At 41.2% G+C, this 26,254-nt stretch overlaps 1 protein-coding gene across 1 annotated transcript; it reads right to left on the reverse strand.

Moving 5' to 3' along the window:
• Positions 1–357: 357 nt before the first annotated feature.
• LOC139942529 (sacsin-like) lies at positions 358–26,052 on the reverse strand. Its single transcript, XM_071939350.1, has 5 exons — positions 25,856–26,052; positions 24,849–24,929; positions 22,181–22,269; positions 17,561–17,819; positions 358–16,820 (listed from the first exon to the last, which is right to left on the reverse strand). Exons 2-5 carry the CDS (start codon positions 24,865–24,867, stop codon positions 4,204–4,206), a joined length of 12,984 nt encoding a protein of 4,327 aa, XP_071795451.1. The 5' UTR covers positions 24,868–24,929; positions 25,856–26,052; the 3' UTR covers positions 358–4,203.
• Between the last annotated feature and the right edge of the window lie 202 nt (positions 26,053–26,254).

A 26,254-nucleotide genomic window follows, 5' to 3' on the forward strand; every position in this document is an offset into this window, starting at 1 on the left:
GTATGTTGAAATAATGTATGCGGTATGGAAACATGATTATTTGTTTTGGACATACTTCTGTGATTATCCCATTGACCCAATAGACTGTGCAAGTCTATTCCACACATTGTCCGTTGTACAGAGGTCGAGCAATGGATACGTACGCGTGTAAGCGCTGCGCACAACTCTCGGCCAATGATGGGTTTATATCATAGAGTTTATAATACACGGGGTGAAAGTAGTGATGGGATGTGGTGGGGGGGGGGGGGGGGGGTGGCAACCCGACTATAAGAAATGCATTAATCGGGGAAAAAAATCATTAAAACAATTCAACACAAAATAGGCCTATCAACAGTATTGCGAAACTTAATTGATTCATAATAATTATGATTGTTCAGCATTTAATTCCAATGGTAATTTGATTGCCTCCTACACATTGTACACCAAAGCCGGTCGTGTTCACAATTTTTTTTAAACACTAGCTACAAACTACACATTTAAAATAACACAACAAAAACAAAAGTTTACAACACTTAAGTAAATTAATTAAAACAGACGAATATTTGTAACTTACGGCTACGCCATATTGAAGAAAAATATTTCAAGATTAAATGGTTTTACCTACTGCAACAATAGTGATGCTTTATTGTTTTAGATTATGATAACCAATAAGCTCAGGAGCGAACTCGACCTCTTCATGAGATTGGAATAATTAGTTTGCACATTATTTTTAACACGTCTGTTTTGGTACAAAGCAGTCTTTGCTTTCGAAAAAGTATAGGGCCTTGTATAGAATAATATATTTATGACCGCAGGCAGATACTTATAACTTTAGTTGTTTAGTGTTAAGTGTAAATACAACAACATAAAAACATGTTTCAGAAACATTATGGGTTCTAGTTTGCACCTTTGTTCGTCTAAACCCATTCTAAAACTGTGTGTCCTTCAAAACATTGTTTGAATGCTATGTCCCAGCCCCCGTGCAAATACTGTTGACACAATTACAACCCTCAAAGTCAACAATATTGATTGGGTCAACTATTTTGTTCATGAAGTAAGTGCTGACTTACACAACCGTGAAACTATACATTTCCATCTAGATATGAAGCTTAGTAAAGTATATTAATTTGTTGCTGCTCTTCTAAAGCATAATGGACCTTGCATTGACGTCATCCAGCTGCCATCATGGACCATGTTCGAGTGCCTGGTTACCTACGCATTCAATACATCCTGGGTACCAGGCAAAAGATCAACCAATGGTCGACTTGCTCTTAGAGGTAAAATGATGTTGAAACAATGGAAACGTGCAGATTTGTACGCGCAGTGCACATAATTGGCCAATAGACAACATCTTTTTGACCTCTAGGCGATGGCCCCCACCACTCAAGATGACGTTATAAATGCATAAGGTCTTTGATCGTTATTTAGTAATATAACTCTCTCTGTCTTCTTTTATAAACTCAGCGAGGATGCTGTTCTAGCATGTAACGTCATAATGCAACAGATCATATCCTATTATATTGAGATCAATGCACCAAGATCTACAAAATTTTCCCCACATAGGCCTACAGTACAGTAAAAACAGACTTATACACAATCAATTCAATAAAAAAATAACAAAATATCCCTTATACCAACTAATGTACCTTGCAGGAATATTTGAAACTTGCCTTGAAAATTTACATCTTCGAAATGTGGTGATCAATTTAAAAATCCTCAAAATCCACACAAAGTCATGCTCTGATTTTTTTGTATAACTTGAATAGGCTTACTAACGATAGTAACTCTTCTAAATCTAAGTGTTGCTCAGTCGGTTATATTTTCGAAAAATGTCTTAACCACAAAATCATATTTATTAACAAAATTGTAGTTTATGAAATGTTTTTGTTTAACACTATGTACTATATAGAAAATCAAAGATCAGAATCCATCACTGCAATAACCTATCTTTCTGTAAGTTTGTAACTCAGCGCCTTGAGTACCTTGTTGGTAGATACGTGCGCTATATAAGACTTCCATATTACTACTATTATTTAGAGAAAAAAAAATTTACTCTTATACAACAAAGTATACGATCGATTGTATTTCATCAGCAATGCAACACGGGGTAGGCCTACCACATCAATCGTTTGTCAATTATCAATTGTCAAATTTTAAAAACATAAACAAAGTCGACTGCATCCAAACAGTAAGACAACATGCAGTTATAAAATATGTTTTTCCAACCAACACATAATTTCGAAGTTTAAACCATCCAACAATTAGATATCCAAATGGCATAAATATCTTAGGAGTACCAGGCTCTTTGCTTTTCGAACACTATTTCTAAAATAATAAGGAATGAAGACAACACACACGTTGTCGAATCTTAACCATATTAAAGTTTACATCTTCATCAAACAATTGATTATTCAACAGTTTAGCAAACATCCAATTAACATCATCATATCTGTCATCCAGTATTTATTGAACAGGAGAGAAACAAACACACGTCAAATCTTATCAAAGTCTGTACATCATCAAACAATAATTATTGGTTATCCAATAGTTTAGCAAACAACCAAACAGTATCAATGTTTTTGTGTCATCCAACAATTTTATTTATAGAACATGAGAGAAATATAACACACGTCAAATTATATGAACATAAAAGTCTCTTCATTATCAAACAATATTGGTTATCCAACAGTTTAACAAACAATCAAATAATATCAACAACTCTGTCATCGAACAAAAGTATTTATTGAACAAGAGGGAAATGCACCACTCGTCAAATCTTAGCAATATCAAAGTCTCTTCTTCATCAAACAATATTGGTTATCCAATAATTTAGCAAACAATAAAAGAATATCAAAGTTTCTGTCGTCCAACAATAGTATTTATAGAACAAGAGACAGATATAACACACGTCAAATCTTAACTATATATGTCAATTAGTATTTACATCATAAAACAATATTACTTTTTTATCCAATAGTTTAGCAAACATCAAACAAATATCAAAGTTTCTATCATCTCTAACAAAATTGAACAGGGGGGTGGGAACAACACACGTCATATCTTAACTATATGACAAACTACTTCATCAAACAATCGATTATCTAACAGTTTAACAAACAAAACACAGACTATCAAAGCTTCAAACAACAATATTATGTATTGATTAGGAAACAAATACAACCCACATGTCGAACCATAACAATATCAAAGTCTACACAAACAATTGATCATACAACAGTTTAACAAACATCACAAGAATATAAAAGTTTCTGTCATCCTACAATATTGCATTATGAAACGAGGGAAATAAAACAGACGTAAAATCTTAACTATTTCAAAGTCTAAACATCATCAAACAAATGATTATCCAACAGTTTAACAAACATCAAAGGAACATCAGAAGTTTCTGTCATCCAACGCGTTTATTATGGAACAGGAGTTAAAACAACACACATGTTGTCAAATCTAAACAAAGGCTAGGTCTACATCATCAACGATTGATTATCAAACAGTTTGTAGCCATCAAAGGAACATCAGAATCAGAAGTTTCTCTCATCCAACGCATTTATTGAACAGGATGATAATGCAACAAAATCGTTGTCAAATCTGAACAAAGGCTAGATCTACATCATCAAACAATTGACTATCCAAAAGTAATATCAACGTTTCTGTCATCGAACAAACATATATATTGAACATTAGGGAAATACAACAAACGATAGATCTTAACAATATCAAAGTCTCTACATCATCAAAAAAAGATCCAACAGTGTAACATAAAATAAAGAATATTAAAGCTTAAAAAACACCACAATTTAGGGCAGCTGTGTTGTGCTTACAGAGTGTTTCTTGCCGAACGCGAAAGGTGGCTGCCTATTTATTTGGTAACTTGTGAAATACGCTTTAGCAAAATCTGCTTACTGTTAAGCGTCGGTATGAAACTGGTCCCCGGGTTAAATTTGTGTAAAGCCTGTACGCACGAAAACTCGCTTAGCACAGAATAGTTTTACTTAGCACAAACAGATGCCAAACTATACATTACGTTTTCATTGTTGTGGCTGGTACCTGGCTCAAATTTGGCTTAGAAAAGAAATTTGTCCAGCAGTACTTTCTGCTTAAACAGCTTTATGAAATTGGGACCAGGTCATGTAGTGTTTATGATGGAAGTAAATGGGCAGGCAATATGAGGCCCATAGTCTGCCGCTCTTCGCATTCACAGTAGATTTAGAATAACTGTATGCCGATGATGTCTCTGACAAGTATAAACAATTTCTCACACACCTCGAAAGCTTTCTTAGTGCAGAAGTCAGTGAATACTTGTCCACTGGTCAGCCAGATTTCAGGATATCTTGGTTTGCTGAAATGACAATCAAGTCTGTTCAGTTCGTATACTCGGTCCACGAGGTCATTGGAGTGCACCTCCCTGTGAGAGCACACTTTCCATGCAAGGGATATCAATTCATGACAGTCCGTATCAGGTCGTCCAGTAAGGCTGTACTGTGCGGCTTTGAGGGCTAGCTCAGCAGCTTGGTGTATTTGAAAAGCTATCCATTGTTTCCTTGGAACTGGTTGGAGGTGACTTGTTGCTTGAGCTGTGCTAAAATGCTCCTCAGCCTGTAGGAACCAAATCCGGGCCTTAGCTGGGTCAGGGGTTTCCCTTGTGAACTTACTCCTTCTGTTTCGATGCCGATTTCTGTAACGTGTACGATAATAAGTCTCGTCTGCATAGCTTCTCGAGGCCTCTTCCTCCCAGTGTGAAAAATGTTGACTGTAGTGAGATGTTGAATCATGACTGTTAATTTGCTGTTTGAGAAACTGAAATGCTTCAGTTGCCCGACTCTCTTCCTCAAGGTTCATATCGGGATGCCATTTTCGATAAAGACGACGAATGGCTGTCTGCCTTTCATCTCCTGACAGAGTGAATGCCTCAGCGACCTCCCTTCTGATACGTTCGTTGTCCTGCTCCGGAGAGCCCGGAAGTTGTCTATCTGTTGTGTCGGCTGCTTTCTCAGGCGGTATGAACTTGTACAGTTGTAAGACAGATACGTCAATAGGCGCGTCTTCACCGATGTCAATGCGATAGTGTTTGTCCAGGCCCGATAACTTATCAGTTTGTTTAATGATGACTGCATAAACGATCTCCGTAAAGTTGTCTCGGACCGATGATAATCTTGATTGGGGTTTATCAATTAGTGGTAGGGCCATGGTTCTCTCGAAACCCACTACCTCCCCCTCTTTGAACATGTTATAAGGGTCCTGGTCTAACAGATATCTCATATCACGAGGTACAATCATACCAGGTGAATGCTCATCCTCCTGTTCTTGGCTCACGAGTCCATAGTCTGGAATGTCACATTCTCCACTAAGTGTGTCATTCATTTCGTTTGGGCTGTCAGATGCCAAAACAGTTTGAAGGTGACCTACATTTGTTGAATTAAGCAAACCACCTAGGTAGTCATTGCAACACTTAGCAATTTGTTTGAATGTTGTTTTTACGTTCTTTGTTCGAAATGGCAACTCGTGGTGCAGCAAGAGCATTACGCCAGTGTTACGGTCAAAGAATGCTTTCCTGGAGCTGTTCCGCTGGCCGACCAATTTCTCTTCGGCGTCATACAGTCCAACTTCCAATTCCATTTTGCAGATAACCTTGTCATAACTTCGTAGCTTTTGTATAGAATCCTTGGTTTCTTCTGATGGGCTTTTGAGTTCTAATTGATGCTGTATCAGTCGCAGCAGCACCTGGGTCATCTCCTCTGAATTGAGCAACAGTTTGATGTGGGTTAGATAATCACAATCCGTCCCTTGGAGGCAGTTACACGACTCCAAAGGTTTTTCGGTCAAACTTTCCCCTATATTCTTAGGACGAAGTCGCTCAGGCAGAAGCTCGATATAGTATATTTCCTTAAATTCAGCAATTCCGCATCGTTTAAGAGGAACCACAAACTTCTTATCTGTTGATTTAAGCAGTTGTTTCATTAGATGAGGTTCTGCATAACAGAGATCTGACGTCTTCCTTAGTTTAAGGTTGGCACTAAGTAAGAACAGCTCAGAGATTGATATATCTCGTTTACATTTCTCCTCAAGCAGTTGAAACATCAAAGACATGGCGCATACTGCAGTCTTTTCTTCATTTGGACCTACTTTCTTATCACCGTATTGTCTTTGTAGGGTCGACAATACTCCGGCAAATTGATCAAACGAACATTGTTCTTGAGCTCCAAGAAGTGTAAGTACACTATAAAAATCTGACAATTCTTCCTTTGGGAATTTAAATAAGTATGGGAACAAGAGGTTCCCCTGATCCTCCTTCAACTCATACACAAGCTGATTCGCTCGGACAAGAATGGTTCCAGATGCGACTAAGCAGATTGGTGTTTGCTGCAAATTACGCTTGAAATATTCAACATGCGTTTGAACATTTTCTTTCAGATAGTGCAGTATCTTGATCATGACAATGTTCAATGTCTCCCTCACTTTGGGTGCCAGTTTGTCTTCCCTACGGGTGGCATTTCTTTTCTCCATTCTTAAACATACATTTTGGATGTGTGTAACAACCTTTTGAGGATCCAAACTGTCCTCTATACCCAGGCAACCGTGAAGATTTATCTTCTTCTCTCCTTTGAACGTACTGTTCGTTAACGTGCGGTTCGTAGGTATGGTGTGCCTAGGGAGAAGATTGGCTACTGACCAGACTAGCTCACAGTGCCGATTAGGTACAGATCCTTTATATGCGATGAAATGTACCCTGTCCGTGTTAATATCACCAGACTCTGAGAAAGCTGGATGAATATCAGTGAGTTCCGACTTGATAGGAACGGGAGGAATGAATTTTATCTGTGCAACCAATGTTAGAAAACCTTGATCGCTTTGAAGATCTTCACTGCGCCTGAGTTCCTCCGTGAGAAGCTTTGAATCATTCCAGACAGACTTTATTTGACTGTCGGTCGTAGTTTTAGTGGCTCTGAGCTCGACTTTCTTAGCAAACCCAATGAACAATGGTGCGGTAACGTCAACGTTGAGGCCAATTTCTGCTAAGAAATCCTTCATTTCTGCCATTTGTTCAGGTAGATGGTCGTTCTTGTCAACCATGGCTTTGAAGACAGGATTAGATGGGTCATAAAACGAATCTGCTGTTCTGAGATTTTGTTCCATGTCTTTGATGAACTCTAGACTGGAAAGTTTGTTCAGAATGGCTTGGTATTCGTTGTCTGTTACATGATACCGCAACTTGTCTTTGATATTTGACATGTGTTTTTTTTGAGCTTCCAGACTTAGCACTTTGAAGCTTGGCAGTATATACTTTAAGTAAACATCAGCATATTTGATGTCAACGATGCCAAGTTTGTCGAAGATGAGAATCAACTCACGGTTCGGTTGTATAAACACACAGTTCGTGTGATCCATCCAAATCTTCGCCTCAACCATCAGTAACGTATATCCGTCAGTTCTGTGGTAGTTTTTCGCGTGTTGTAGATCAGTAGTTCCGGCACCACCTGATAAGATGAAAATCGGTAATGACTTGATCGTCTTGAAGTTCTCATCTGAGAGTGATGATTGGAATAAGAGAGATGACGACCGGGCTTCTTGGAAATACCGGAGTAGGCTTGTGCAATCTGGTTGTGGGATATCACAAACAAACCCACCCTTCTCTTGTGCATGTTGTATAACGTTGAGAACATCCCCTTGACTGTCCAGTCGTGCTAAGTAATCATTCAACAAACTTGTCAGGGTATACTGTTCACAATCAGTCATACCTTTCAAGTAAACTTCTGGTAAACCTAATTTACGCAAGATAATGATGATGTTCGTCCGATTTGGGATACCAAAGGTGAAACCAGTAGGAGGTTCCTTCATGAAGAGCAGGCTTCTCTTCGATAATCTCGGTGGCACCAATTTCGCAGAAGTTGTGGGTAAAATTGGCCATCTTTCGATTGGCTTGAGGCAGGTGTCGGACGTCTCATCACTGCATATGAACGTCCATAGTTTCTTCAGCCATTCCTCTGTAGGGTGTCCGTTTATATTCGGTGTCCAATCTACGTGATGGTTACACCCATGCCACTCCCTAGGAAGGTGCCCTCCCAAATGTTTGGATAACTCAAATATGGTAAACTTCTTGAAAACACCTGTTGAGTACGGTGTCAGGGAAGTTAATTTGTTCTTCTGAAACCAGTCAGTGCACATCTTAACCAGTTGATCATGCACAAACAGATTCTGAAGGCTGGGCAGAACCCTCCAATGTGACGATACGTACAGTCCATTATCCTGTTTGACCATGTCCAAACTGCAATCATTCGCGAGTCGGAAAGGCAGACCTTCTAGCTGCGTTGGGTGTGTGATTCCGTCAAGGCAGTATTTAAATACCACCTTAAAGGTCACTAAGCCTTCAAATGCTGTCTCTTCCAGAGGAGCTGGTAAACTTGGCGAAACAACTGATTCAGTTGACATGTGCTTTACCACTACTTGCGAGGATACGAATTCAGCTTTGACTCCACATTCATTGAATGCTTTGCAGAGTTCAGAGGAGCTTTTAAGAAGATTAAACCCAACGCGAAGCACAAACGATCGCAGGGCGTCATCAGCTTTGTTCCTGTTCAGGCCATCAAAAAATGCTGCACTCGAGTTGCTGTTCGGATGGTGCCATGAAACATCAAGATCTTGTTCCTTTCGACGAGCTACTGGTAGAACCTCTCGATTTTCCCTCCCAATTAGGGAAAGTGTTTCCTTGGCGAGCAGCTCCCATTCATCAGGTACATGTAGCTTTACTAAGTGTTTTGGAAAGAGTTCATCATAAAAAGCAAATGGGTCTTTGTATTGACTCCTGTCTTCAGCCTTGTTGAGTATAATCCGGCCTGCTTGGAGCAGCAATTCAGCATAGGCAGGAGCAATCACATACTTGATGAGCTGACTGTTCCATTTGAGGATTGGACTGCCAGTGTAGAAGTCACCCTTTGTAAGGTTTTTCCTGGATGAGTCCAAGTCAAACATCCCATTTACATGTACGGGCAATTGGGTATGTATTGGCAAAGGAAGGAAACAGTATGCTTTGTACTTCTGATTTGGTTGTATGGCACCCTCACTGATGAGTGCTGCTACTCCCCCACGTGGAAGAGGCTTCTTCAAACTGGTTGCAGATGATAATTGAAAGTTATCTTCAGGAGGTAGACCATGGAAACCGAGCATCTGTGAAACTAACCATGTTTGCTTGGACTCCCTGGTATCCTGGATCAGTAAGCGATACACACGACACATCGATTGGACATCTTGACATGGAGTATTCTTAAAATCCTTGAGATGCTTAACAAGTTCCTCGCGATGCTTCTGGTCTTGGTCAGTCAGTTCTGCACTGATCACGTACTTCGTATCCAGTGTATGCGTTTGTTCATCAACACATGATATAGAGATCTTCTTGATGTTGTTCAAAAAGAGAAGGGCTTCCATTGACACCTTTTCGAAGCCTTTGAGCAAATCCTCGACCACCTGGCCTGAGAAAACCTCTCCTGATATCGCTGATTCTGTTGATCTCAGTGGTAGGCGGAACATGGTTCCCTCAGACCCACTGAACTCATCAAAATCCTCCAGGAAACCACTTAGCATGTCCGGAAACCTCTTCCTGAATTCTTCACGGGTTTGAAACTGCTGTCCTGGTGAGGTTTTCCTTGCTCTAGGTGCATATTTCAAGAGTGGATCAAACACACACAATGTATCCTTACTGCTCAGGAAGCTCGGGCAGTCAGTAAGATGATACACGGAATTAAAGCCAATGCCGAATCGCCCAGTTGTTGCGATATCGTCTCTCTTCCCGCCAATTCCTACCTTTTGAATGCCTTTGATGTCTGCTTCACTGAATGGTCTGTTGTTGTACACACACATGGCTGGAAGTGTCTGAATTTTAGCCCATGAGTCAGATATTATTTTCTGTGCACTATGTTTGCGGGGATCGTAGACAAAATGTATTTCTGTTGCCCCAGCATCGTCAGAATTTTGCAGCAGCTCCTTCAAAACATCTGAAACATTTGGATAGTCCCTGAGTATGTTCCGCAAGCGATCTGTCAGCTCCTCGACCTGCCCAAAGTCACTTTCAAAACCACTGCAAGAAGAGAATTTGTCATACCCTTTCTCTCTTGCTGTCGCGATACCAAGAGCTTTGGCATGTTTGTATGTAACATCTGGATGGGTGTAAACTTCTTGTGTATCGTCGTCCTCCCAGGGCATATCGTTAAACGTCAACTCGGATGGCTTCCGCAAGACACCTGCTTTATCTGGCACAAACACTTTTCCATTTTGAAGACATTCTGGTTTCTGGTCCGTTTCATCGAGAGGGTTGACCAATTTTGCTACAATTTCAACTATCATATCCTTTGCTGCTCTGAACGCCTCATCCGGCAGACAAGCTTCTCCATATGTTGTTTTTAGATACTGCAAGGTCTCAACGTAGTCCTCGAGATCGAAGTTGTCTTTCACCCCACACACCTTTAGGAGATTGCTGAACTGGGATAACATAGGAGGTTTGGAAAAGAGGTACGGTCCACTCCTGCCTTTGTAGTTGAAGGCAATCTGTTTGCACTCTCTGAATTCTCCTTCACACAGAACAAATCCTAATGTGCACAGATGATTGAAATCACTTATGTATTCCTCAGCAACATCTATGTGATCATCATCACAAACGCATATTGTGTGCTGAAGAAAGGTGTAGATGTTATGGGCGATTGAAGATGACTCATGTGTTACCTGAGTTGTAATCAACCTTGCAAGCTGTTTGATGACATCGTTTACCTTGACTTCTTTCTCTTTAAAGCCAAGAAATATTTTGACAGTCTCGTTCATAGCTTCGGGTCCCAATCTCGCTTCATCCAATAACGGGTGTACGGATCCAATTAGGTCGACGTGTTTGCACTCGTACATAAAATTTGCTGGCATGAATTCAGTGCCGACGTCGTGCCATTCCAGAGGATACAATTCTGGCTTCTGAAAAACAGGAAGGAGTTGGGCCTCTCTGATCCGTCTCTTTTGCTCTAAAGTAGGAACTTCTCCTTGCCTCAATTTCTTGTCTATCAGTTTCAGAAGAATTTTACTTCTCCCTTCATCCATCACCATTGACTCTGCTCTCTCACAAATATCTTCCCAACAAAGATCTTGTGATTCCATACCAAGCTGTTCCAAGGATAGGAGCCGATTTTCGTTGCGGTATTCATCACCATAAGGAAACCTGGAGTCTGCTTCACTGAACAGAGACCCAATCGATGTGCGTGGGTTGACCAGCTTTTTGGGCTTCACAAGGACTTCACCTTTTGGAGATACCGGGATGGAACGAGTATCTCTCAGAAAGGTATCATACTGTTTTCCTTTTTCTTCACCAAGGCGAAGGTCAAGAACATACAATATAATTTCGTCGCGATCAGATGGTTCAATGCGAACACCTGATGACAAAATTGGAAAGAAAACCTCCTCCACAAAATGATGCACGTCGTAGGTGTTGTCAAAAAAGTAGTGGTTTTCAGGCAACTTCTTTATGCTGGAGACCACATCTGAATCCAGCTCGACCCAAGTCTTTGGATGCATCTTCTTGGTTAAGACAGACTTTATGCTGGATTGTAAGTCTTCGGGGTCGTTGTGTTTCCATTTAGTGAAGAAGCAATCATGCACTGTAACCCACTGGCTGTTAACGTACACCACTGTAGGAGGATTTCCGGAACGCACAATAGCTGAATAGTACGCACCAACAAGGGTTTGAAAGTCAGTCTCGCATCTGCTTTTAGTTGGCCACAATCTCTGGAAAACTTGAGCATCGACCTGGTGTTGGTCTTGCAATTCTTGGAGATCTTTGAGAAGATTTAAGAATGCACGGCACAACACAGACTTTATGAAGCATTCATTCCACATGGATTCAAACTCTCCACTTGATGAGGAAGGCTTGCTCCACAACTGCCGACGATTCGGTTGCAGCAGAAAGTTACCATTAACATGAAAGGGTAGACCTGTGGAGACATCGAGTGGCAGGTAGCTGAAAGCTTTCCCATCAACACATTTAGGTACAAGGATCCCATCTCTCAACACTAACTCCGCAGCAACACCCCCACAAGGAAGAACACATGATCTTAAACCGTCTTCGGACCTAGCCATGGTTAGGATTTCCCCATTTTCCATGCAGGAGCTAATGATGAAGTGCAAGACTTCCTTCTGAGGCTCTATCGTCATGTGGTCTTCAGATGCCTGCTGGGAGACCTTCACAACCATGGTTGTCTCTGGGACCGCCGTGGCAGGGTTCCTCATAGCCGATGCAGTTGCCTTAAGGAGCTTACGCTCAGTACTCATATCACCGTCTTGACCTCCTACCGAACGGGGCAATTGTAAGACGCGCTCAATTTTGACAGATATGATATTTCTGATGTCTCTTATATCATTGGATTGCAGTTCCTCGACACTGACATGGACCACGTTTTGAGTGAAGAGAAGCAGAGTGTCTGATGATCGCTTCAGGGACTCCAAAAGTGGCTCAACCTGTTCCTTGGTGTCGTAGAAGCGGTGAGACAGTTGGTTTTGTTCTTGTGTAGCTCCGCTCTCCGTTCGTAGCGGTAAACGAATTAGAGTATCTGCGAATCCTTCCGTTGACTCGTGCATGTCACAGCCAAAGATACCGTTGTAAGGTTGGAACTGGTTCGGATACGATTTCAACGTTCGTCGATGGCGTGTGTTTGATAGATCTAATTTAATACCTGGCTGTCCAGGCTGTACACGGGAACCAAGATGTGTAGTTCTAGGATCACAGATCAGGACATACGGACCGCTGACAATGCTAGGAACATCTGTGAGATGATAAACAGACGTGAACCCTAATCCAAACCTCCCAATCTTATCTAGCTTGTGTTTTTTGCTTTGTGCTGCTATGCTGCATATATTCTTGATGTCATCATTAGAGAAGCGTGCGTTATTGTAAGCCCAGATCGATGGTCCATGGCAAGCTTTCATTCCGTCACTCAGAAGATTGTTTGCAGTTTCTTCATTTTTGCGCCAGTCGATGAGGAATTTTACCTCAGTGGCTCCGGCATCGTCAGCATTCTGAATTAACTCCTTAAAGATCCCGACACCTTCTTTGTACATATCCAAGTTGCGTTTGATGGCATTAACTGTTGTCTCGTGAGGACCTGCCATGTCGTACTCCAAGGCTTCCACTGGTGCAATGAAGTGACTGAGAGGGTCTAGCCCTAAACGTTTAGCCAGGTCATTTGATACTTGCTCATGAATGACTTGCTTGTCCAAGTCGTCTTGCAATCCTTCCTCATACAACTGTCTTGCAAGTCTCTCTTCATCCACATACAAACAATCTGAAGCAGGAACCATGAGGAGAATATTGCTCTCTTTTGGTGTCCTACAAGGTACTAGGATCGTTGAACTCTTAGCATCAAACCTTTCTAAGGTTGCAATGTACCTCAGGATGTTGCAAACAAGATTTAAGTCAGCCTCGAGTTCTGTTCTGTGTATGTTTACTTGGCCGTCACGTTTCTGCTTAACACTGTCAAGTACAGTGCACAAGGCACTTTCTTGGAAGGTCTGCTGGACATCCATTGTTTCTAAGAAAGCTCTGTGCTTCAGCATAGCCTCAGGTATAATATGTAGATAGGGAGCCAAACTTACCCCTAAACTCCCTATACTTAAAGCTGCTTTGTCCGGAGTTGTGAATCCAGAGCCGTGCCACACCCATGGTTGAGAGTCACCGACATATTTATCAAATAGACGTTTCAATGTTGGTGCTGATGCCTTACCAAGGTACTCATAAATACTTGATACTGTGTTAGAAATAGTAAACGTCTCCTCCGTTGAGCTGAAGTTGTCGGTAACGTTCTTCAGATGGCGCACTGCTGCTTCAACGTTTTTGTCTTCATCGGGGATCAAGTCTCTACTCCAGCCGAATAACTGAAGTAAGTCTTGCTTCATGTCTTGCATGCTGATAAGGGCTACGACAGAGCCTTGTAACTTAGCTGTTTCAATCAAGCTTATTTGTTGAGGGAGGTACAGTTTGTTGGATTTCCCAAACCATCCTGCCGAAACAGGGTAATGAAGCGGTGGCGATGATTCACATGGTACCCAAGCCAGCTCTTCCATGACCTTGAACAAAGGCTTTGTTACACCGTCACTTGTTACTCTTTCAGAAAGAAGATGAGGAAAGCGATTGACATGTTGCAACAGAGCTACTGCTCGTTCCCTATCTACGATTGTTTCGCCCTCCGACAGGACTTTTGCAACCTCCATCACTTCCTTTGAGGTCACCTCGGAGTCTTTCTTCAAACCAATCTGTTTAAGGAAACCAACGAGCCTATCCCGGGAATAAACACCGGTGGGAAAGACTGGCCTGTCTCGAAATACCACACGCAGCTCATCAGTAGGTTCATACAGTTCGACTGGACTCGACAGTTCTTGATTTCCTAAAGTAGGTATAAACGGCAGATTGCTAACCAGACTGTTATATTCTGGTCTCTCCAAGACCCACGTCATGATCTCTTCAGATTCACTATCAGTGTAAAATCTAGCAGACACAGCAGGTAAGACGTTCTCCTCGAGAAGCTCGTGAACAGAATCCTTGTGTATGTCTAAAATTTTCGCAAAATTGTCCAAGCTGTCTTTCAAGATGAGACGATTCTGTCGTAGGGTTTTCACTGGTATCTCCTGAAAACTACTTGGAACAGCCCTCTCACAAGAATTTGCCGATGTATAGTCTCCATCGCTTCCGTTGAAGATGGGCAACCCTCTGAGTATGATCTTTTGTTCTGACGTTATTTGCCGCAGTTGAGACAGCAGTCGTTGAAGTTCATCTTTGATGTTTTTGTTTGCTTTTTCCACATGTTCTTTGAGGTCAACCTTTACAGCAAATTCCTCTAGAACAGCCATTACTCCTTCAGGGTTAGGGGATTGAATAAATCTACCAAGTTGTGGGTGATTCGTAATGTATGAAGGCAACTCATTCATTAAAACAACTACCCCAAAAGATTCCAGGAATGAGCAGCCACTTTCCGACAGGCATTCATTAGAACTACCAGGTGTTCCCGCCTCTTTGTGGAAAATCATTGTATTTCTCAGGAGTTTGGTTATGTGTTTATTGTGTTCCATGGGTATAAGTGGAATACCTTCGAAGTCTTGAAGTTGAATTGTGGCAAGGTTCTGCGTTAACCACTTCCACATTTCATCTAACCAGGTAGCAGGTGGATGATGGTTGCACCCGGGAGTCCACTGCAGCTTCACCTCATCTGTCCCTTCTATCCAGTTGCTTGGAAGTATTTCTCTAAGCAGTGGAGCTATATCATCAGCCTGTAGGAGTTTCAGCTGACTGTTTGTCAGCGCCTCGGTAGCTTCTAACTCTTTCGGCATATCATTCGCAGCAAGCCTTGTACCTGTGTTTGGAATGAGAACACTTGGATGCTCTCTGCTGGCAATGTACACCTTGGATGCTGACGAGCAGAACGTTGTAAATGTCCCATCTTGTAAAGGAAGTAGAGTCAAGCGGGATAGATCAGCTACTGTGTCTCTAGTGACATACCTCAGGAGCTGCATCTTTTCCTTAGGTGAAATGAAATCCAAAGGATCACCACGGATACTATCTCTTACAACTTGTGGTGTTACTTCCCGAAAACCCACATTCGCCCAGCGGAGGGAGTCAGTAACATGGTTTGGGAGTCTAGTAACTGGATGTTGCTTATGCCTAAGGACTTCTGCAAATAAAGGGTCGTCTTCGGTATCGATGTAGACTTCACTTGACTTCATCCATCTTCCTCCTTTATGATCTGAATAGAAAATCGTCTCCTCTGCTAGTAGTTGTAGGGATTTTTTGACACTGTCAATCCACTCTTCTTTTATGCTTGATGGAGTTGGCCACGCATTATACACCTCCTCGAACGTCATCGGGCTTGTAGTTTCCTGGCTTCTTGCAATTACAGCCAATATGAGCTCTGCATAAACCTTTGGAAATACTTCTGCTACCAACAGCATGTTCCACTGAGCTTTCTTGTCGTGAAGAGACTCTTTATCTGGCCATTTAATGCCGCGACGGTTGTCACCGAGTCCGAAATATCCATGGACGTGGACAGGTAGGCCAGTTTGTTCACTCTCGGGTAATGGTAGAAAACAGAAAGTACGGCCATCTGGAGAGCTATCCTCGATGGATGAGCTTGATCTGAACGATATTCCCATCCATGGAAGTAACTTCAGTTCGCCATCGTTGATAAGCTCTCTAAGGTCACTTGATGCGTCTTCTGTTCTCAGTGCATTCAGTGTTGTATACCTACTTACTGTGTCAACCTCGTCTGGGACGGTCTGTTTGTGAATCCGAAAACAGCTTAGAGTGCGGAAGTCTTTATTCTCTGGAATCTTAGTTAGGAAAGTTTGTACGTTAGAATGCATCTCAGGCCTGTCTTCTACGGGGACCTCTATCTTGAAGTTAAGCTTCGCTGTCTCATCATCTGGACCCTTTTCGTACACAGATATTGACTTTACGTACTTAAGAAACAGTAAGGATATCTCTGCATCGGTTTCAAATGAACTGAATAGTTCATGCACCCTGTTCTCGTCATCAAACAAAGACTCGCTGAGTTTAGATTTCTCCCGTCTCAACGGAAAACGGAATATTGTACCATTGAACGAACCATTCTCAAAATTTGATTCATTACAATTAAATATTTCTTGTAAGTAAGGAGTAAACTGATCAGGAAAATCCTTCAAAAGCTTGGAGGAAATTTTCCAGCTCTGACCAACCTTACCCTCGTATGTCTTTCCTGTGTGAGGGTCATAGCTGAAGTAATGCTCCAGCGGGTCCAAGTATCCAATGGTGTCCCCACTTAGGATGCTCGGCAAATCTGGGGAGTAATAACAACATACAGTTATACATACGTTTCTAAGCGCCATGGTAATGGTGAAGACTATAGTAAACTGAAGGCAACCACACCAAAATACAGAGAGAAGTAAAATTATTAAAAAGATAAAACAAGATTTTGAAAGGTATACACTGCAAAAAACTACCTGGTATCTATAGGTGACAACACCAACATGGTATTATTTATACCATTACAAACCGTTGGTGAAGTTAACACCTTGTCGAGAATCAATTTAACACCCAAGTTTTTTCAGTGTATGAAGTTCGAAGCCTGAGTGAATCCATGGAATGTATCAGTGAGGGGTTTAACCTCGAATAAACATCACGCAAAAACTGGGAGTAGTCGAGGTGACTATGGTTACAATACAAGCAGGCACAAATGAAGACATATCTGTCTACGGCCTAACCGGTCTATAACTCCCCACTGTACTCTCACTTTAGTTTTGTGCAAGTCTCGCGCGCGTCGCGCGTATTCGAACTTCCGGGACCAATGGTCCCAACCAGATATAGAGTTTTACGTGTGGGAGATTTTGTTTCGTCCATAAGTTTGACTTAGTTAGTGACCATAAAAAATACATACGTTTACGGAAATGGTATACTAGGGATTTTTTGTTCTCGAGGACGCTATGGTTCTGCGACGGTTATGATATCTCCGTCGCAGAACCATCCGTCGTCGAAAACGAAAACTCCCCAGCCGACGATGTTTACGTGAGAAATAAATACCTGTGAGGTGGTAAACTGAGATGAAGCCGAGTCCGAACCGTCCAACCTTCGCCAGATCGTCAATCTTCCCGCTCTGCGAAGGATTCTGTATACTCGTCCAGTCTTTGTCGGTAAACTTAGCGTCGTTGTACGCATACAGAGCTGCCCCTTGAACATTGTGTAGACTCTCAGACCAAAGTCTCTGAGTTGGGTGATCAGTTTGATCAAAGAGAAAGATCACGTTGGTGGCACCGGCATCATCTGCATTCTGCACCAGTTCCTATATAGTTATGTGTAAATATTAGAGTAAAATGTTCCGCTTTAGTATATAACTATAATACAATAATACAATATACTGTGAAATCATAAACATCTCTGTTTTGTGTGTAACAGATACAGTGCCGCTTTAAGAATAGTTGAAACGTTTTACTTAAAACATTTGGCTACTGATCATGTCGTTCTGCTGCTGGCAACCAACCAGAGACAATAAGAGACTTGGTGCCGATTTCAAAAAGCACTAAGATTCATTTTTCATAAAATATGTAAACATAACATCTTCCTAAGCACATAAAAACTTGCTTAACATAATACTGGTTGTACCAGCAAAACTTCGATTATAGTAACATTGTAATTGCAACTGGTGCCTCGCTCAATGTTTGAATATGAAGTTGGATTAAATTTGTTAAGCAGTATTTTCTGCTTAACAGCTTTGTAAAATTGAGCCCATGTATCAATATCAACGTAGTTATGTGTATAGTGGTATTACACTTTGGAGGGCTCCGTTCTTGTCCTCTCTGGTTACGTCATTACGAGGATTCGGGTTAATGTATACAGTTGGATCGCCATGAGCGTCACTGCGTGACGGACCTGGGGCCGATTTCACAAAGCAATAAAATTCATCGCAACACAAGTTTTCAGTATCACCATAGTGATTTGTATTGTGACATCACACTTTACTAAGCAACTACGATTGATTTGCAGTTACGATCAACTTTAGATCTTTGTGAAATCGGCCCCTGACCGCCATTTAAGAAGCCATTATTATTATTATCCGAACATGTTGAAGTTGCAAGGCCAGTTTCATTTTGCAGAGGGCACTTCCTTACAAAAATCTTAAAGTCGCTTGGAAACTTTTGTATTTTCACGAAGTGAAAACCAAGGGGCAGACTCCTCTACGTCTGACAAGACGTAGCGGAGAAGATAAAAAGGTGGGTGTCCTTTGTCCTTAGTCCAGCTCTGTCGTTTTGGGTTTAATCGATTATGTCTGCCCCTCGTTATGGAACACGTCCGGATACGTTTCTATTTGTACATGTTTATATCTATGTCTCATTTGATGGCGAAACGCTGGGTTGAGTATTTACTTATTAAATATATGTATTTTATATAGCACTCGGTCTGTACGGGTGTTTTTGCAACGTCACCCTATATCGAGGAAGGTCGGAGTCGCGCGTGGGTGGTTTCTTTGTTGAGTTGTACTTTGGGTTTTTGCACCGTCACCCTAAGGTAGGCAGGAGACCCGCATGGGTGGTTTAAATATTGTGTGTGTACATTACAGTAATAGTATCATAATTGAATATAATAAAGTTTAATCTTTGTAGAGAACGATGGAAATATGATCGTTTGCAGAGACCTATTTCCTGGATATGCACCGTAAGTTTGTTGTCCGTACAGAAACGTACGCATAGAAAATTATCTGTTGTATTGCAAACTGCTTAGGCCTACCAACCAACAAACAGGGGGGGGGGGGGGTTTGTCAATGCAAAACAAACTAAGCATTTAATCCTTTTTCTCGATGGCTAACTCGGCTGTACCCACACTTTGGGGCTCTTATTTATGAAAAGTAGTGTAGATCACCGGTGTTGTCGTCAAAAGTTTAAATCATTGTATGTGTAATATTTAAAAAAAAAAAAAAAAAAAAAACCACAACCTTGTGTATATATCGTCGGTCTTTGGTTGCAACGCTAAATTGCTTCTGTAAAATCGGCACCCTTCGTATTTTCCAATAAAGTGTTTAATTATATACAAATATTGACTGCTTCGAGTGGTATGGTTAAAACTATGACTCCCGAGGTGATCCCCGGAGCGTTCTATTTTCCCTCGGCTTCGCCTCGGGAAAATAGAACGTTCCGGGGATCACCGAGGGAGTCATAGTTTTTAACCATTGCACGAGTAAAAGCAGTCAATATTTGTTTTATAACACCCTAAACATTTCTAAATACTGTACTCTTATTATTAAGTTACAGAACTGAATGCTACAATCCACGGACGACGCGAATACAGATTGCAAACACTTTTACTTACTGTGTTGCATGTAGTGTCGTGCAATCCGAAATGGTTACAGACTATTAATTTATCATCCTCGTACACGCAACGGACGTCTGGGTACTGCACGCCGTGTGCTAGTCTGTCGGACTAGCGCACGGCGCCGTGTGCTAGTCTTCGGACTAGCGCATGGCAAACCGACGCACTATCACACGGCCGTCGTCTAGCACATGTCAAACTAAGACATGTCACGTGACGCGCTCTAAACCAATGAGCAGGCAGAATACTTGCAAGGGGTGTTATAATATTCAATTATGATACTATTACTGTAATGTACACACACAATATTTAAACCACTCATGCGCGTCTCCTGCCTACCTTAGGGTGACGGTGCAAAAACCCAAAGTACAACTCAACAAAGAAACCACCCACGCGCGACTCCGACCTTCCTCGACATAGGGTGACGTTGCAAGAACACACCGTACAGACCGAGTGCTATATAAAATACATATATTTAATAAGTAAATACTCAACCCAACGTTTTGCCATCAAATGAGACATAGATATAAACATGTACAAATAGAAACGTATCCGGACGTGTTCCATAACGAGGGGCAGACATAATCGATTAAACCCAAATTGACAGAGCTGGACTAAGGACAAAGGACACCCACCTTTTTATCTCTTCCGCTACGTCTTGTCAGACGTAGAGGAGTCTGCCCCTTGGTTTTCACTTCGTGAAAATACAAACGAGCCGTGTACGTCTCGTTTGCGCTTCTTGCGGTGTCTTACCCCGCGCAACATGATGCCTTGCATCATGTTCACGCGTCGACCCTTCTGGCCTACCCCAATACTATGGTGGCCCCGAAGGGACATCGCATAACGCAAACGTGTGCGCACACGTATGCAATGTCGTGAAACAAATCGCGAATATATGCGCACACGTATACAATATCGTGAAACAATTCGCGAATATGTGCGCATACGTATGCAATGTCGTGAACCAAATCGTGAATATGTGCGCACACGTATGCAATCTCGTGAACCAAATCGTGAATATGTGCGCACACGAGTGCGATTTGTTTTGCAATGTCGTGAATTTTATTGCATACCATGTTGCATACCATTAGGATGTCATAGTTGTGGATAATTTGTTACCGATCTAGGGAGTACTGTGGCGCTACAGCAGGCTCCCTCTGTAAAGCATGTGTATACCCAGGAACTTGGCACCAGGCCAAGGACGACCACACGCCTCGCTTGCCTCACAACAAAGACTACTGCTGCAATGACTACCGCTTATCTCACTGTTGGAAAGAAACCCCCCAGATCATTAGACATTTTATTCAAAGGTATGCAACATGGTATGCAATAAAATTCACGACATCGCAAATAATATTCGCAGACGTGTGCGCACATATTCGCGAATTGTTTCACGACATTGCATACGTGTGCGCACATATTCGCGAATTGTTTCACGACATTGCATACGTGTGCGCACATATTTGCGAACTGTTTCACGACATTGCATATGCGTGCGCACATATTCGCGAATTGTTTCACGACATTGCATTCGTGTGCGCACATATTTGCGAATTGTTTCACGACATTGCATACGTATGCGCACACGTTTGCGATATGCGATGTCCCTTCAGGGCCACCATACAATACTGCCGTGGGCCGGCCGACTCGCCACTTCGTGGCACTAACCACAAACACACCCCCATAATCCACCGTCACGCGACCGCAGGTAGCCGAGCAACACGGTTGCTCGGCAACCTGGGTAGAGCAACCACAGTGTTGCTCTACCCAAATGCGGTCGGCGTTTTCATGCATTTTCTGCGGTAGGCGCGTTGCTCTACCCAAATGCGGTCGGCGTTCCTGTGGCACTACTACTCACCACGGCCAAGACCAGGGGCAACGGAGGCGATGACCTCCCTGCTGGCCTCCGTATAATTCTAGGCCTGCCAATCCAAACACAGATATACTGAAAGCTTTCTTGCGGTCGTCTGTATGTACTATGTTTTATATGAATGTACTTGCAAGAATGTTGTTTTAATGTACGTAGGACTAGACTGCGAATATCCATGTTAAAGTAGGTCAAAGGTGCTTATACACAGCCATTGACGTAAGTTCAAGGCTGATACCTGGAGTAATTTCACGAATCTCTTAGTGTCTGATATTCAGGCTATCAATCAATACACCTTATGCATCTTTTAGAGGAAAAACATCTTAGAAGAAAAGCAGTGACGAAACGCATAGATTTGTACGCGCGGCGCACAGGATTGGCCAATGAACAACCTCGTTTTGACCTCTATGTGAGGGCGCCCTACTGAAATGATGTGCATAAGGTCTATACAGTCTGCTTAATATTTCTCTTACCTTCAATATTTGCCCTCCTTCTGGATATTTGTCTAACACCTGTTTCAGATAAATATGGAGTGGAGGCAGCTTCTGACCGAAATTGCGACCTATTTTTGAAAGCAAACAAAACGTATAGTTTTGAGTGTTCAAAGTAAAATTGTACTGGTGACTCGTTCCTCCCACATTTCAATTAGAGAAAACAGATTAAAGCCATTATACACTTTCGGAACAAAAAAAAATAAGTTCACAGATTTACAAATAACTTACAGGGTTTACACAGAAGGTAATGGTAAAAGACTTCTCTTGAAATATTATTCCATGAAATGCTTTACTTTTTGAGAAAACATTAAAACAATTATCAATTCTCGACATCGAGAATTACGGATTTATGTCATGACACGGCAAAACGTGCAGAAACAAGGGTGGGTTTTCCCGTTATTTTTTCCCGACTCCGATGACCGATTGAGCCTAAATTTCACAGGTTTGTTATTTTATATATAAGTTGTGACACACGAAGTGTGGGCCTTTGGACAATACTGTTTACCGAAAGTGTCCAATGGCTTTTAAAAAGGCATTTCAAATTGACAACTAGGTCTAATGTGTTTTTAACAAACAATATCACAAAGATGGTCCGACATAAAAATCTAATTTCTGTATAGCCTGCATTAATAAATGGTTGAATGTGTGTTTTGTTAAAACTTTCTGTAACTCTATGAAATGGATGCAAATGTCGATTTTTTGTATAGGCTGGTCCCCTGACCTTATACGCAACGATAAAGACATGTCGAGTATTGAGAAATTTGCATCGTCGGCATGCGCTGACTAAAACGTTAAGGTTTGACAGGTCCTTTAGATTGGCCACAAATGCGTTGCACGTTAATAGCAGGGAATAATTCTAAATAAAAAAAATTTTGTTTTTATCAATCAATCAATCAATCAACATTTATTTTCATACAAACACAATATACAAATACAAACAATAGACTTATGCAATAGACTTATGTAAATGACTTATGCAATATATGAAACTTAAAGTGGACTTGTGCTGTTTTACAGATACAAAACGTGTCAGAATCGACATCACGATGACATGACATTAATTTAAACAAAAAATTTTTTGCACACCTAAAACATCTAACATTCAGAACCGAAAATGTGACATAATCAGATGTGTATACTTTTTGAGTAATGGTGTACACAAAATTGACCAAATAATTGAGCCAAAGGTATAACAAAAAGATACAATAAAACAGACGCGCCAGAAAGGTTAAGCTGTTAGAAAACCGTTAATGCTAAAAAAGTTAATGGCCAGGGGCCAATACATAGAGCTGCTTAAGCACGAAAATAGCTCGCTTATTTTACACATGTTACTGGCCAGAGTTTCACGCCATATACATTGCTTATGACTATTATTAAGCTGTTATTTACTTAGCATAACAATTGAGTGGAGTCTTGGCCGGTAATCTGATTTTACTAAGCAATGAATTTTTTGCTTAAGCAAAATTTTTTGCTGAAGCATCTCTATGAAACTGGGCCCTGACGTTTCGACCCTAGCAGAGTTTTTCTCAAAAGCTACATGACAACACAGTAAACATGAACAGGGCCCAATTTCATAGAGCTGCTTAAGCACAAAATTTTGCTTAAGCAAAATATTCCTTGCTTATTAAAATCAGATTACGGGCCAAGACTCCACTCAACTGTTATGCTAAGTAAACAAAAGCTAAATACCAGTCACAAGCAATGTATATGGCATGAAATTTTGGCCAGTAACATGTGTAAAATAAGCGAGATATTCTTTTGCTTAAGCAATTTTTTGGCTTAAGCTGCTCTATGAAAATGGCCACAGTTAACTAAGTGTAACATAAGCAGTGAAGTGGAAACAGGTGATTGGAGTTACAAAGCACATTATAAAAAAGCGAGGGGTAAGGCATTGATAGTTTACCCCTTGCCTTCTTTTTGTGTCCATTTATGCATTTCAACTTCACTGCTTAATACGTACATTTAGGTACCTGTTCATGTTTGTTGTGTTGTGCGAATTAACACGGTCGGCCATTTATGGGAGTCAAAAATTTGACTCAGTCGGCGAGGTAAAAGGAAAACCGTGCAATTTCGAGGCATGTTTGTGTGGACCATTGTATTCTACTTTTACAACATCTTTCTACCCTTTTGCATTTTACAAAAAACGGTTACAAACGCTTTTCAAAGACCAACTCGTTCGATCCAAGGCAACGTGTTCCTTTAAGCCTTCCAGAAAGACTCTGCTATAAAATTATGTCGAAACGTCAAGCCATTAACTAGTTTTTGTTGTTGCATTTACCATCAGTCCATTTGGCTGGCAAGTTGTTTGCAACAGCTTATTCTATTTTCTATACAGTGATGTCAAATATTTTCAATATAATTACGATCATTACGATGAAAGAAAAAAAAACCTTGATTTGTGGGCTTTCAGATCGGAAAAAAATACTTCTAGCTAGAAGTCTTTTAATATTTTAGTGAGAAATTACCTATCTCTCAAAAACTAGTTATACTTCAGAGGGAGTCGTTTCCCACAATGTTTTATTCTATTAACAGCTCTCCAATGCTCGTTACAAAGTAAGTTTTTAAGTTAATATTTGTTTTGTGTTGAAATTGGCCTCTCCCCACCCCCCCCCCCCAACATTAGAGCCTTATTAGGAAGACAACTTACCGTTTTCTGGGTCTGCCATTATCTAGCTAATGTATGTGCAGTCATCTCACAGAGGTCTCCTGGGGCCAAAAGTCCAACACACTGAAACGAATTGGGAGGGGGTGGGGTTAGTTTCAACATTTTATTTTTTGTTTTATTGATTCTTGTTTGTGAAGCCGCTGTAATAGCTGATTTCACAAAACTCTGGGATTCATCCTATATGGACGAGTGCTCGCCCTAACTTAGGATGGGTTCAACTGTTCAATGCGTTTTTCTAACGTTTATGGTTACAGAACTTACGTCTTAAGATAAATCGTAAGTTAGGAAGAGTTTGCTGAAATCGACGGCAGGACTCTTAGATAAAACAAACTGAATCACTTTACTTGCCATGAGAAGTGAGGAAAAACCCGATAAAATTATTCCGGGAAAAACCCACACATTCACGTTAGGGTCTGAAAACCCGATCCACATTTATAGTGCCCTCGGTGAGATACGAACCGGGGTCCTAGAGGTACTGGAAGGTGAGGCAAGACACCACTGTGACAACCTGACCGCCCTACTATTCTATAATGTTTGCATTAAAACAGAAATAAGGTTATTTCTTTTTGCCAAAGCTCCAATAGGTTTTGTATACGTTTTTCAACTTTGGACTTTCCCCGAACCTTGGACTCTTTTGTCCTCTTTTGCTGTATATGTCCCGGTTTGAATATGTCTATCATCTACTCAAGCGTGCACACACCCAGCTATACATTTGAATGATTCTCATGCAATATAATAATCTCATATGTCAAAGGGTGCTGCAGGAAAACGTAATGTAAAAGACAAAAAGGTAAACCGCGAGCATGATATAGTATCAACATGGAAAATGATTTTAAATTGCATTCATGCTCCACACAGCGATTGCCCTGGTGCCCTTTGCTTCTGCTATGGGGCCCTGAGCAAAGTTCCTGTTAGAATTTGCCATTTTCCTCATAGATACCCAAAAGAAAATTGAAGGAAAAAAGAAAAGGCCATATACGTTTACTTACTCAATATTTGTAGTAAATGCCCGTCTAGCCCCGTTCCACGATGCAATTCCAAGAACTGTAGATCCTATTTTGAAGCTCACTATCTGTTGCTGAATATCGTACTCATTGAAAAATGAAGTAGGACTAAAATGATGTTGGAAACGCGAGAAAGAGCCCACCAGTAAAAAATAGCCGGCAAGCTGCTGGAACAGTCTCCTGTGAACCTACAAACCGGTGACCGACACGTCGTCTACCTTGTCTGTAATATAGAGCCGCAATACCGAACATGATCTCAAATAACCCTCCGCAGTTTCCATGATAATGTGGATTTAAAACACGAGTAGAGCAGTTTTACTATATACACAGCACTACTTTGTTTGTTTACTGAGAAACGTCTGGGAGCTGCACGGAACTATTTTT

This window comes from Asterias amurensis, chromosome 10, assembly GCF_032118995.1.
Source record: "Asterias amurensis chromosome 10, ASM3211899v1".
In the NCBI taxonomy this organism is placed as follows: Eukaryota; Metazoa; Echinodermata; class Asteroidea; order Forcipulatida; family Asteriidae; genus Asterias; species Asterias amurensis.